General features: G+C 31.7%; 2 protein-coding genes across 2 annotated transcripts; both read right to left on the bottom strand.

Annotated features, from left to right (window-relative positions):
• Nucleotides 1,415–6,230, bottom strand: LOC109327098. Its single transcript, XM_019560123.1, has 13 exons — nucleotides 6,145–6,230; nucleotides 5,688–6,002; nucleotides 4,601–4,914; nucleotides 4,426–4,518; nucleotides 4,227–4,317; nucleotides 3,842–3,935; nucleotides 3,445–3,542; nucleotides 3,205–3,274; nucleotides 2,823–2,920; nucleotides 2,621–2,737; nucleotides 2,387–2,463; nucleotides 2,214–2,258; nucleotides 1,415–2,096 (listed from the first exon to the last, which is right to left on the bottom strand). The coding sequence occupies exons 2-13, from the start codon at nucleotides 5,892–5,894 to the stop codon at nucleotides 1,604–1,606; spliced, it is 1,797 nt and encodes a 598-aa protein (XP_019415668.1). The 5' UTR covers nucleotides 5,895–6,002; nucleotides 6,145–6,230; the 3' UTR covers nucleotides 1,415–1,603.
• Nucleotides 11,334–12,848, bottom strand: LOC109326220. The gene is made up of 4 exons (XM_019558918.1): nucleotides 12,358–12,848; nucleotides 12,204–12,266; nucleotides 11,953–12,027; nucleotides 11,334–11,822 (listed from the first exon to the last, which is right to left on the bottom strand). Exons 1-4 carry the CDS (start codon nucleotides 12,643–12,645, stop codon nucleotides 11,466–11,468), a joined length of 783 nt encoding a protein of 260 aa, XP_019414463.1. The 5' UTR covers nucleotides 12,646–12,848; the 3' UTR covers nucleotides 11,334–11,465.

Here is a 13,123-nt window from a genome sequence, read left to right as displayed (position 1 = left end):
AAAACATTCTTGGCACTGCAATCACTCATCTCTATCATTTTCTCATATTGTCTTCTTAGCACCAGATCAATAGAACTAAATCAGCTTTGATACATTTTACCAATTTGTATATATTATTTGGCGTAAACATTTGTTTGCACTCTTTCTACTTTGGTTTCAACTGATTTTTTTTCCTCCAATGTGAATTTAAGTAGGAAGGACTTGTTTCTGGTTTTGGTGTTTATTATTGGAGGTTTATCACTCAAAAGTTTAGACCCTTCGTTTTTCCTTGAGCTGAAGAGTTATCCAACACTTGATAATGTTTACAGAAAAACATCTTGTATTTATTTAACGATGCGAGAGAAGAGGGTTGGAAGAAAGGGTTGTTTATCTTGCGAATGATACATTGCTTCTCATTATTTAAGTCCCACACCGGGTAGAACGAGGAGAGAGAACTAATTCGGTTCTATAAAAAGAGGAGATTAACAATTAATTCAGTATGATCCTTCAGGCAGAAACGGGAAATGATGAGTGGGTTAATCTCGCTATTTTAATGCGAGTTGGGTGTCCACCCAAGCCTGGTTACGACAATTGGGCATTCTCCTATTTTCCAATCTGATCCCTATCCTGAAGGACTAGTAATTAGTCTAATATTTAATTTAATTATTTTTCGATTATTTCTGTGTTTTTTTATAAATCTTTTCTGTTCAATCTTTTGTTTTTAGTTTTCCTCTTCATAAATTTGCTCTGTTGGAATAAGTTTGCTAAATATCATTTTTCTCCTTTATTTCTTACTTTGTAAAATAAAAAACAAATCCTTAATTTTTAAGATAAAAGTTTCGGTTCATGTGTCTGTTGTTTGTTTTCTTGCGCACAATTTTATCGGCCATTCGATTTGCTACTTGGAACCATAGAAAAATGAAGATCGTTTGACATAATGAAATCAAAACTAACAGATTGATTCTCAAAATTCATCTACACTGAGCTTGCTTTGAGTGATACATTTTATCACATGACACCTAAAGTAATTTCATTTCATTTATTCCACTTGAATCATATAATTTAGAGCTCAGTCAATTTCATCGTCGTCGTCTTGTATGGTTGATTTAAAAGACCTAAATCTAGTAACTTGAAGTAGGACAAAACTCTTAATCTTTACCTTTGTAATAATGTTTGTCCGACTCTCGTTAAACTTATACTTCATAAAGTATCTACTTTTACTTATATGAAAGTAAGGTGTACTAAAGTTTCTCCACATTGTAGCTAAATTAAGTTGAGGTTTAATGTTTGACCCTTTGTATAATCCTATGATAACAGAAAAAATCTTATGACTCATCATCATGTGTTCTTGTAATGGTTTTGACCCATCATACTCACAAATTGTTATATTTCCTTTAGACTACAATAATACATTATATTCACCCACAAAAAAAACTGTAGAACAATAGGAGTCAATTATATCCATGTACAAACGTAATCTAAAAATTAAGCAATGATGACATCAGGTGATACTTTTTATATAGATATATATACAGAAAATTTAGGTAAAAAAGAATGAAGGTTGAATATTATTGGCAAATAAGAAAATCCCAGCACAGAAATGTGGATGAAGGATTGTGAGTAATTAGTATGCTAACCCATCCATAACATCTAAAACGTTTTGGTGTTCCATGATGAGTGTAGTACTATTAGCAAAGAAGTCCTTAATAGGTGAACTTCCAACACTTCTGGTTCTGTGCAAATCTCTTGCTTCTTTTTTGTTAGGCAAACCAAAATTCTCACTTTTGCTGATTCCTGGATTCTTTCTCTTTGCAATCACTTCCTCCAATAACCTCCTATCCTCTTTAGATAGTTGAGCTCTGAACCGATTCTTGTTACGATCAACCGATAGAAACTGTATCATCTTGTTGGACTGGAAATTAAGCCCTTTAGGAGGAGACCGTGTCGGCATTGGATTCATTGTGTTTTGTCTGGATCTCACAAAGCTTATCAAATGGTGAAGCCAAGCCAACAATTCAATGATGTAGTTGTCTATCTTTTGCTTGTCAGCATAGTAAAGTGTCTGGAGGCGAATCAGGCTACTTTCTCTGGCTGTGCTATCATCACTTAAGTCATGACTGCAATATCAGAAACAAAAATTATGTTAGATTGTCGTGATTACTCCGGTTACAATTTGTTTACATTACGAGTAAGACACAATCATGCTTCAAGGGAAACCGAAGTTTATTACTAACCTTGTGTTCGCCCATTCGCCAACCCATCCGAAACCTTGATGTGCTCTGTCAGCAATATCAAATAGGAAAAAATCATAAGCAATTTTCGGGACTTCTACGTTTCAAATTTGTTTTCATCTAAGAGCATAAGGCCAGCACAGGAAAACAAAGTTGAAGCAAAATATTCCATTTACCTGATTGTATTTGTGGCAAATGGAACAAGCCACTGAAGAGTGTTATTCATTTCAGCTTTAATCTTTGTGACGGAGAGCTACAGAAGATAGTAATTTCATTTAGTATAATCCAAAACTAAATAAAACTCTGTATTTGTGAATCGTGATTCTGGTGAAAAGCAATCCAAAAAAGATGATACCATTAAAAAGGATCGGAATGCAGTGTAATAAATATCCCGAAGTGGGAGGGTGTACCTCTTTCATTGTAGAAATGGTTTGCACCTTGGATGGAAGAGCACTCTTAATGTTGTTAGGCAAAGAATGATATAGTGAGTCCCTCGTACTTGGAGGAAGAGAAGTTGGGCGCGATGCCTGATAGAAATAAACTTCTTTAACTTAACAAAAACAACTGATTGGTAACGTCACTACAAATTTTCATAGCATGTTCGGCACTTACGATCGTATTTATCTGATTGATGATGTTGGCATAATGCAGTGCAAGACCAGCTTGGCCTAGTCTTTGAGGACCCTTACCATCCTTGGCAGAAGATATACCTACATGAATAGCAAAAAAAGAAAAGCGGCTGTTTATTACAGCTTACGTTTTAAGAGAACACGAGCAGAGAAAAGCATTTTAGATTGCCAAAATTAGTCTACAATGAGTTTGCTTTACTGAAAATCATGTCATACAGATAGCAGGCATGTGATTTTCTTCCACAAAAAGATGAGGTATGTGATTCATAGAGCAAGTTCTGACTTCAAACATTGAATTTACGAGATGCGATGAATTCCTAGTGCATAATAAATGTAATCAAAACTGTATTATGTACTTCTCATACCATTATTTCCAAGGAATTCATGAATTGCTTGAAGTATGTAGGTAACAATATCAACGAGCTTTTCAACTATCTGCAGTATGCAAATTCAACAGTAAGTCCATTGCTGCAAAATCTGAAAACATAAAACATTCACTTCTACCCTTATACCTAAAAATCCATTCAAATAAGGGGACACATGGAAATACAGAATTCAAAAATATCAAATGCAAAATTAGGAATTATTCCATCACAATAATATACCTCCTCCAAATGTTTGGACCAAAGAGACTTCTTTTTCAAGATCCTCACAGCTTTTCTTTGATGCTTTAGCTCACTCTGAAAAATTGTGATGCTCTCCCCTATGATTACAAAGAGAACAGAGCTGTTAATCACTACATATTTTAATTTGCAAGTGTCTACTGATAAGAGAATTATACTTCAGCCACAAATAGACATGCTTTTGGCGGTGGGTAACAAAAATTCTAAGCCAATACTTTTTTATTGTGAGATTATTATTACAATACATACCCGATCCGAAGCATTAAAATAATATTGCATTGTTGTCAAAATGAAAAGAGAAGCTATAATCAAGATTGGATTACCAAGTCTACTGTGAAAATATGTTATGAAGGAAGAACTGTGTTATAAAGTTTCTAACCTTTAAGAGGAATATTTAAGGACTCCATTTCCTTAATCTTTTGCTGGTAATCTTGTTCAAAACGTTCATAAGAATTTAATTCATGGTATAGTTCCTACACGAAAGGAGAAATTAATTATTTAAAGAAGGAATTATGAACACATTTAACGGGAAAACCAAGTTTTGCCAGTAAAGAACACACAATTTATCAGGTGTAGGACATACAAATAAGATAAACCTGGTAGTATGCCTCGAAATTGCATATCGTTTTTGTCAAAGATCTATAATCAATATCACGCAGCATACATGCAAGAAACCAAAATGATAACAACGGCTTTTCTCAGCCATTGGTTCCCACAAGAGATAAAAAGAATAAGTACTTTATTTTAAATGACAACGAGCTTACAGAAGTATGCTGAATTAGACTGGAAAACTCCTGCATTATCTTTTCTGCTTCTACCCGAAGTTGTTTGTCGCCGACGTCATCCAAGTCTAAACTGAAACACAAATTTTTTATGTGAAATGCTTGCAATTCTAGTAATCTAAGAACTCGGTCATGATAAGTTAGCCTAATCTTAGCACAAGCCATGTAAAAGCAAACCCACCTTGAGAAATATCGATCTAGGTTGTGCCACTGTGGATCTTTGCACATATTTCCAAATCTAGCTACTTCCCGTGAGAACAGATTGATTTCTTCCCTACAAATTGCCCCAGATGTCAGATATAAAGGAAACTTAAAGCTTTCAGAAAAAGCATGCATCTCTTTGAACAAATTAGAACCTTTTGTCAGCCTCAGCGAGACTTAGTAACTCCTCCATATCAGTTGAAACTAACTGTTGAACCCCTTTCGATTGTAAAACTTCATTTTTAAGGAACCAGATGTTTTCTTCAGAGAGTGATTGGAACAAAGTTGCTCCCTTAGTTATTGTATTAGCGACTTCAAATGCCAATATAGATATTCTGTTCCCTCTGGAAGCCATGCCAGAGACAAACCCACTACTGGTGTTGAATTTAGTCATGCCACTTCCAAGTGTGTCCAAAACTTCTACTGCTCTCTCACTAGCTCTTCCTAAAAAAGATCCCCTAAGGTTGACCTATGAAACAAGAGACATCATACATCAGAATTAGCACGGATCATTATTTAGGATCGGTTAAGGGACAGGCCTAAACCCTGCCCATGTTCACCACTGACTTGTGTTCTTACATACTTGTTCAATTGTATGCAGAGTAATAACATCTGTTTGACTCAAAGCAAATAGTCCATTTGATTGCAACAACCTATCTATTGATACAATTTCATATTTTTAACTTAGTTTTCTCAATTGCTTCTTTGTTAGTTATCTAGGATACTCCTACATATATCTTTTCACATGTCATTAGTTTTTTAATCTTTTCACCATAAATACACCTATGCAAATGATTTAGAGAAAATTTGCATCTATATCATTTCATATATGTCAAATTACGAATCCATAGCAGTAAGTAATATTGAGAAAACTTTGTTTAAAAATAGGTCGGAATACATTATATTTAACCATGTCTAAGGTCAGGTTCAAAAGATAGATTGGACGACATTTACGGTTGGTCAAACCTTTGCATCTCAAGTTAGGTTCAAATTCAAAAATTAGCCTAACCCGCTCATACAATACACCATCAAAATTTTAGTATCTTGGGTCAATCTTACAAATTGACATGGTGATGGAGATGTAAAGTATAGTATTCAAGCGCACAACTATAAGGCCTACAATATTACATAACAGTGAATGTTAGAGAATAAAATGGCAAAAAGGGAATAAAATCCAAATGAAGCAAATAATAAATATGAATATGATCCACACATATAAAACAATAAGCACAGTAAAGGTACCTGTTTTCTCCCTTCAGTGGTTGAAGTGGATAAATTGGAGTCAATGGATAACCTATGATCTTGTTTCTTTTGCTTTTTACCTTGACCATCACTCTTTGAATCTGATAAACCTTCTCCTTTCCTATTCATAAAGCTATTATCTTTCTTAAGCTTTCCATCATGTCTCGCATTTCCTTCAACCATGCCCGCTGAACAAACTGCACCCATTTTTTCTTCAGACTTATGCTATACTATGAACACAAGAAAAATTCAATGCCTTTCAAAATTCAGCTTCTTCTTTATTTCACACTTTGTTGGAGAATTCTCACCTTTAAACTGCAACCAGCATCCAAAAAAATAAGAAAAAACAATAACTTAGGTGAGAATTCAAAAGTCCAAAACCCAAATCAAGCAATTGAATATTGGTTTGATTCAAAAAATGGGTGATAACTTTGGAAGTTTGAAAATTGCAGCATACCTATTTACAAGAAAGAATTGTTTTTGTTATTGTTTTGAAGTAAGAAAAGGAAACCCAGAATGGTGAAATAGAAAAGGAAGAGAAAATGAAATATAATTAAGGAAGTGGGAAAAGAAAAGTCGCATGGAATTTACGACTTTGTCTGGGTTTGACTAAGAAATGAAAGATAAAGATGAGATGTTGATGAAGTTGATTTTTTTTGGGAAGAAAATAAATTAGTAGTAAAAGTAAGGATCAGTATTTCATTGAAAAGGAAAACGCGGAAATGGAATCATAACAAAGATTGGAAATTTCGTCGAAAGAGAAACGTGGCTAGCCACCCGCACCAGTAGACGTGCGTCTACTGTCCCGAAACAAACAGTTTGTCACTACTTATGATTTATCAGAAATATAATTAACTATTAAATTTTAATTCAAATATATTTGTTCAACCAATCACAATTCGTTACATATGTATATGGGAGTAGCACACTTTATGGTATAACAGAGGTGCTCAGCTAGCACTCAATGCAAACCAAGACTCCACTTTCCTTCTTTCCTCTTTCCTCCTCTCTCTTGTGTGTGCTTTTGTATGGACATTCATATTTTTTTAACATAGGTATTTTCATACCGAAAATATATATAAGTATGTGAGACTAAGTCTCCAGTGAATATTTTTTATTTATAAGACTTAAATTCAAGACTTTGCTTAAAATGAATCAATTATATACCATTTAAACCAACATAATGATAATAAAGACATTCATTTGTTAATGAGACGACAAATTATGGAGAAAAAATTCTATGGAGAGGTAACTACATAACTAATAATATATTCTTAATATATTAACGGTTTAATTTTAATTAAAATTTAGTTTTAAATAGAATTTGTCTTCAACATAATTGGTTAGATACATCTCTACACAATTTTATCCATTGTCAATGTCACTCAACTATTTCCAAATTAAAAAATTACTATTAGTATTTGACCTTAGCCAATATGGTAGTTAACTTTATGGTATTGATGGGGATAAGTTTGATTTCACTCTATTAGATAAAGCAGAGTTGGGAATGGATTACTCGAATCCATTCTTTTTATTCTATGTGGATATTTGCTCCATTTATAAAGTTTATTCTGTTGGGAATTGAAAATAATTATGAACAATTATATAATCTTAAATATTGTTTTATATATCAAAATGAAAGAGATTAATACAAAAATGCATAACATAATTGAAATTGTTAATTAAACATAATTCCATTTAATGAAACAAACATAAAAAAGAAGTGTCATTACTTCACCATTATGATTAAAATTTATTTCATAAGATTTGTTTCATCATGTTACTTCTATTAATAATAATATAATAAAAAAATGTTATCTTTGTCACATGTCATCTTACATTATCACATTATATATTTCATTTTTTTATTATAATAATATTAAATTTATTATTATATTTTCTTAATAATTTCAAAACAAAAAATATGGCATTGAGAATGAATCTATACGAGTAACATGTGTGTTTTTAATAATATCAACGCATAAATCACATGTGTGTTAAATATGACATTGAGTCTTTATCTGTACATATAACATATTTGTTTTTAACCATACGAATACAGGAGCACATGTGTGTTCTTAATAATATAATTGGACAAGTATAACATATTTATTTATATTTTTAACTATGTCAATGCATAAATAACATATGTATCCTTAACCATGTGAGTATATATATAATATGCGTTATTAATCATGTAACAACAAACTATCATCCCATAATAATGCATAGATAACTTGTTAGTCACAAAGTAGCAACACAACATTAATGCTTGATAACAGTTATGACAAAAAGATATATGTAGTTATATTATTATATTAATATATATAAATATAGGATTTGCGGGTTGTGAGCACTTTATGACATTTGATTCCTCTGCTCCCAGACTATGAATATAACAAAATATTTTTCTCTTGTTTTGCAAGTTTTACTTTCCAATTGTTTGGAATGTGCACCATTGCCACCAAACAATAGTTGATTCTTCTATTCCTAGTCATGTTAGTCTATGAATAAGTACCGTATTCCTAATCATGTTGTCTTCACTTTTATATATATATGATAAGCTCTTGGCATAGAAGAACTTCCCGTGAAGAAACTCTGCACTATTCACTCTGCTTTATGTTTATGGAGGCATAACATGGCAACCTAATGAATAAAGATCACTCGTCTCAAATCATATCTCAATCCTATCACAAACCCATTAAGTTGTTATATTTTATAACTTTTTATTTTTTTAAAAATTTCTTTTATTTACATGTGTTGGGTTTATGTGGATATGTAGGAAGGAATAAATGAGTCTAAGGTTTTGAGACACTTCCCATACCCATAACAATGGAACTCTATGATGATTGGAGGTTCCAATAATATGATTAATTTGGGACAGAGAATGATACATTATTAGAGACAAATGATCACATCTGAACATAATACCTTCCTAAATCATACGTAAATCAAGAATTATATGAAATTAAATGACTAATACCTTTCCAGGGTGTAGATGTCTCATGCACTTAACTTTTTGGTCATATTAAGATCTAGCAGGTCTTACACTGCTAGACAAATATCTAGTTAATAAAAACTATTCTACTGATATATATCGAAAATATTCCACTAAAATATTTTGCTCAAGTCAAAATCTCACAAATGAGAACAATTAATTCATTTTCATTGTGATGAGAAATTGCCGATTGCAAAAGGAAAGTGACATGACCCCAGAAAGCTTCAAAATCAGAAAGGGGAAGAGGGTCGTGCATGGCAGGTAAATTTGAATGAAGATAAAATAAAGAATTAATAAATAAAATAAAAAAGAGTGAAAGCGCATCAGAGTCATGGAAGTTTAAGGATAAACATATCTCGCAAATAGAGTTGCGAGTTTCTCACAATCCAAAATAAATTCTCATCACTTGCTGCTTCACATTATAAAAGAGTAATAAAATAATAGCATGATGCTGATTACCAAGTTAAAGAATAAGATATATAACAATAATGAATAATCAGAATACAGAGTTGGGTTTGAGAGTTCTGCATTTATGAGTTACCTTTTATAGTGTGGCGATGGAAACCCTACGTTTTTATGCTCATTCAGTATGGCCTTCTTGTGTTTTGGGCTAACCCGAAATATATATTATAATGGGCTGTGCATAGTTATATATCAATAAGGCGTTTGTCTAGTGGTGTAAAACCTTATTATTAGATCGCAAGACCGAGATATTGATTTTGGGAGCAACACTTGTTAGGGAAAAACAGTTGTGAACTCTGAAGGAAAATAGTTCCTTATCTAAAAAGGTGAACAAATACTCTTGGTAGTACCAAAAAATATATTTATTAGTTATTAATCAGTGTTTCATGACATTTTTTCATTGTTATATTTAGTTTTTTCATAAAAAAGAAGTTGGGATGATTTGAGCTCCTGAAGTTCATAAACTTCATGGTAAGCTTCATTGTTGTGACTTGTAGGCTGAGTCAATTTCTTAATAACCTGATCAATTTGGTTGTCAGATATATTCAAAATGTTAGAACTTGGATGTACGGTTATAAATATGTTATGAAGTGTAATATTTATGTATTACGAGTTTAAAAATTTACATACCATCAATACATAATTCATCATTCATTTGTATTATTTGTTTTGAAGAATTAACGATGATTGAAAAATGATAATAGATAATGAATTGACAGTATATAAAACTCTTATATTGTCGATACATAAAGTTTTTTGTCTATCATTTTTTATGATTTAGAGACATAGAAAGGGTACATATTGAAGACATTTAGACCTGGCTATGAGCAAAGTTTATAAATTATTTCTTGCTGCACAAGCTAATATATAGCACGCAACACCAAGAGAGGAGTATATAGTTGTGTGTAAACAATGACTTTATGCCTATAATAACCTCTATTAGGAGACCCTTTCAGAAACATTTGAAAGAGCACAGAACATGGACATATATCTTCACTAAATTCATATCTTACTTAATTCAGGAGAAAGACTTGTGTAAAGATATATCTATGTAGAGATAGTCAATAGATAATTGACAATATATTAAAATTTCAATTTTAATTAAAATTTATTATTAAATAATAGCATTAACAAACATAAATGTAGTTGTATTCAAATAGATGTATTGATTATGTTTCATATAAGTTTTTCTCTTAATTGAATGGCATGAACTAGAACACATCATTTACCTCCTGACATCAACAGTGACATTCAAGAACAGAACAAAACCGTTATAGAAATGCTTTACAATGTATAGTAAAAAATTATGATCTTATTATATAATACCTAATTAAAAATCTCAATCTTAATAATATACCAATTGATAAAATATTTAAAAATATAATTCTAATTTATCATAAAAAAGTTATACATATGATATCACCCTGTCCTGTCTTTAGAACCTATTTAAGAGATTGATTCTGTCATTTCTATAGATCCTATTCAAATTTCTAAGCATTTTAATTAATTTGTTACCACAACATTCCTATTTAATTATGTACCATTAATTAAAATACACTGAAAAGAAAGAACGAGTAATATATAATTATGAAAAATACTTCTATAAAAATACACATAATTTTAGTGACATTAATAAATCAAAATAATAATATTTCCTTAACAGAGGAAATTCTTCTCTAGATGGAAGGATTACAGCTGAAGAATGTGACTGAACATATACACATTTAACGAGTGGTGTCCTAAAAACTCCACTACATCCACCTATGCTACCAACATTACTTATAACTTCCGATAATTTTTTTGGTACTATCAAGGTTATCCTTTACTTTTCTGAGTAAAAAATTAGTCACTTTCGGAGTTCGTGATTGTCTTTCTAATAAGTGTTGATCTCATAAATTAAACTCTTAACCTTAGAGATTTGGTGGAGCCTACACCACTACATCAACACTTTAACAAAGTAAGAAATTGCTCAAGTCAGAAGGAATGATGCTAACATAATATGAATATGAATTACGATTCTCATGTTACTTTTTCTTTTACACTAAGCCTTTTTAACATACTCAAAATTTCCAAACAGTGAATATAGATGCAAAATGTGATGCGATAAAAAGGATAAACATTTTAAACCATATATATCAAGCTTTATTGCTTCCTCATCTTATCCATGTTTCCAAAATCTTTAGGAGAAGAACTTCACTATTATACATTCTACCAATACTGAACAAAATTCTTTAGCATTGAAATGAGTTTAAAAGGAAGAGCCATATAAAAATAAAAAATGAAAAACAAAAGCATATAATATAAAGTTATAGAATATATCATCTCCAAGAGTAACGAAGTTTATTATTAGCAATTGGATTCTTCATCTTGCAAATCTGAATTCTCTTAAGCCTGGCTTGTGATGCTGCTATGACCCTACTCAGATTCTTATCAGCCACACTCACTTCACAAAACTCTTCTTCCATTATGGGCTCTTCAACTGGTAATAAATTCAAATCTGGAATTCCATTTGGACCCACATTATCATTTCTATTACCCAACAACATCGTTTCTTGTTGGATTTTGAACTGAACATTAGGAACAACCTCAGTGTCATTGGTTTGATTAAGGATCAACGGTGGAGAGTGAACCATGGAAGTGATTTCTAATTCTTGTGGTTTAGATTCAAGACATAGCTGTAAAAAATTGGAACTACATAAATGGCATGAATCAAAATAAAAGGAGTGGGACCCATATCCTAAAAGAGATAAAGTAATATACAAAACACAGAATCTAAAAAAATCAAAACTGAAAGAAGATAAACACCTCTTCTTTTCTTGCTTTCAACTTCAAATTAAAGTCCCTCAGCATGTTAAGATGATACTTCACATTCTTCACTTCCTGATTGGATTTTCAGTTTTCACATATCAATAAAAAACAATAAACAAGAATTTGTTATCTTAAGCTATAGTTAAGGACTTAAGGGTATAACTATAAACCCAGAATTGATTGCTAAGTTCTATTAGCTATTAAATATAAACATAGCAAAAAAGGGAAAAATAAATTAAAAAACTTACTCCATGAAGCAAACCATTGTCTTTAGTGAGCCCTTCGATAGTCTTAAGATAATGATCTTTCTTCTACAAAATAAACAAAAAATATATTACACAGAATTGAAAAAAATGTAATTTTTATGTGATTGGTTGAATAGATTATAAATAAGATAGATACCCTTTTGAGAGAAACATTTTTTCTGAGGAGGGTACGTTTGTCTTCAGATTCACTAGGCGAAAACGAAAAAGGGGTTGCAGGACTTGAAGCTTCTGCTTTAAGAGGTGGTGGTGGTGATGGTGAAAGTGATGATGATGAATCAGAGATTGCAGATCTTAATCGCTTTCTTCCCCAAGTGAATGGGAATTGAAACCCAGATTCCAAGTTAGATAATCCTAATGTACAGAACTCAGTGAGGATTTCAACAACTTCATTCTCCAATGGAGTTAAAGTTGCACACTTTAACATCTTTGAATTATCAATTATGTGTGTTTCTGTGTGAAAGTGTAGTTGAAAAGAAATAAGGAGGAGAGAGAAATTAGTGGCTAAGAGTGGAGAAGATAAATAAATAAAGATAAAGAAGAGAGGGTGTGTTTGTTGAGAGAAAGGGGTGTGCCTCTGCCTCTACAAATACAAAAGGAATTTTGACGAGGTTCTAACTCTTGACACGTGTTGTCTCTCCGAGGATAGAAGTTACTAGGGTTTATATCAATCCTTAAACTTTTTATTTTTATTTTTATTTTAATTTGGTTGGTCGTTTGAAATCCTTGTGATTGTGGATATAGATAATTATTCTCTTATTATTTGGAAAATGTTGTTGTGATTTGCTAACTAGATGATTCAAATGAGGGAAAAAACAATGACTTGTTTAGAGAATGACTCCAATACAAAACAACTTGATACAAGTTTTGATACCAAACATTAAATTTTCTAGTCCAAAGAAGGA

This window comes from Lupinus angustifolius, chromosome LG14 (genome assembly GCF_001865875.1).
Source record: "Lupinus angustifolius cultivar Tanjil chromosome LG14, LupAngTanjil_v1.0, whole genome shotgun sequence".
Taxonomy (NCBI): Eukaryota; Viridiplantae; Streptophyta; class Magnoliopsida; order Fabales; family Fabaceae; genus Lupinus; species Lupinus angustifolius.
The sequence above is the reverse complement of the archived record's forward strand: the minus strand, read 5'-3'. Positions and strand labels throughout refer to the sequence as shown.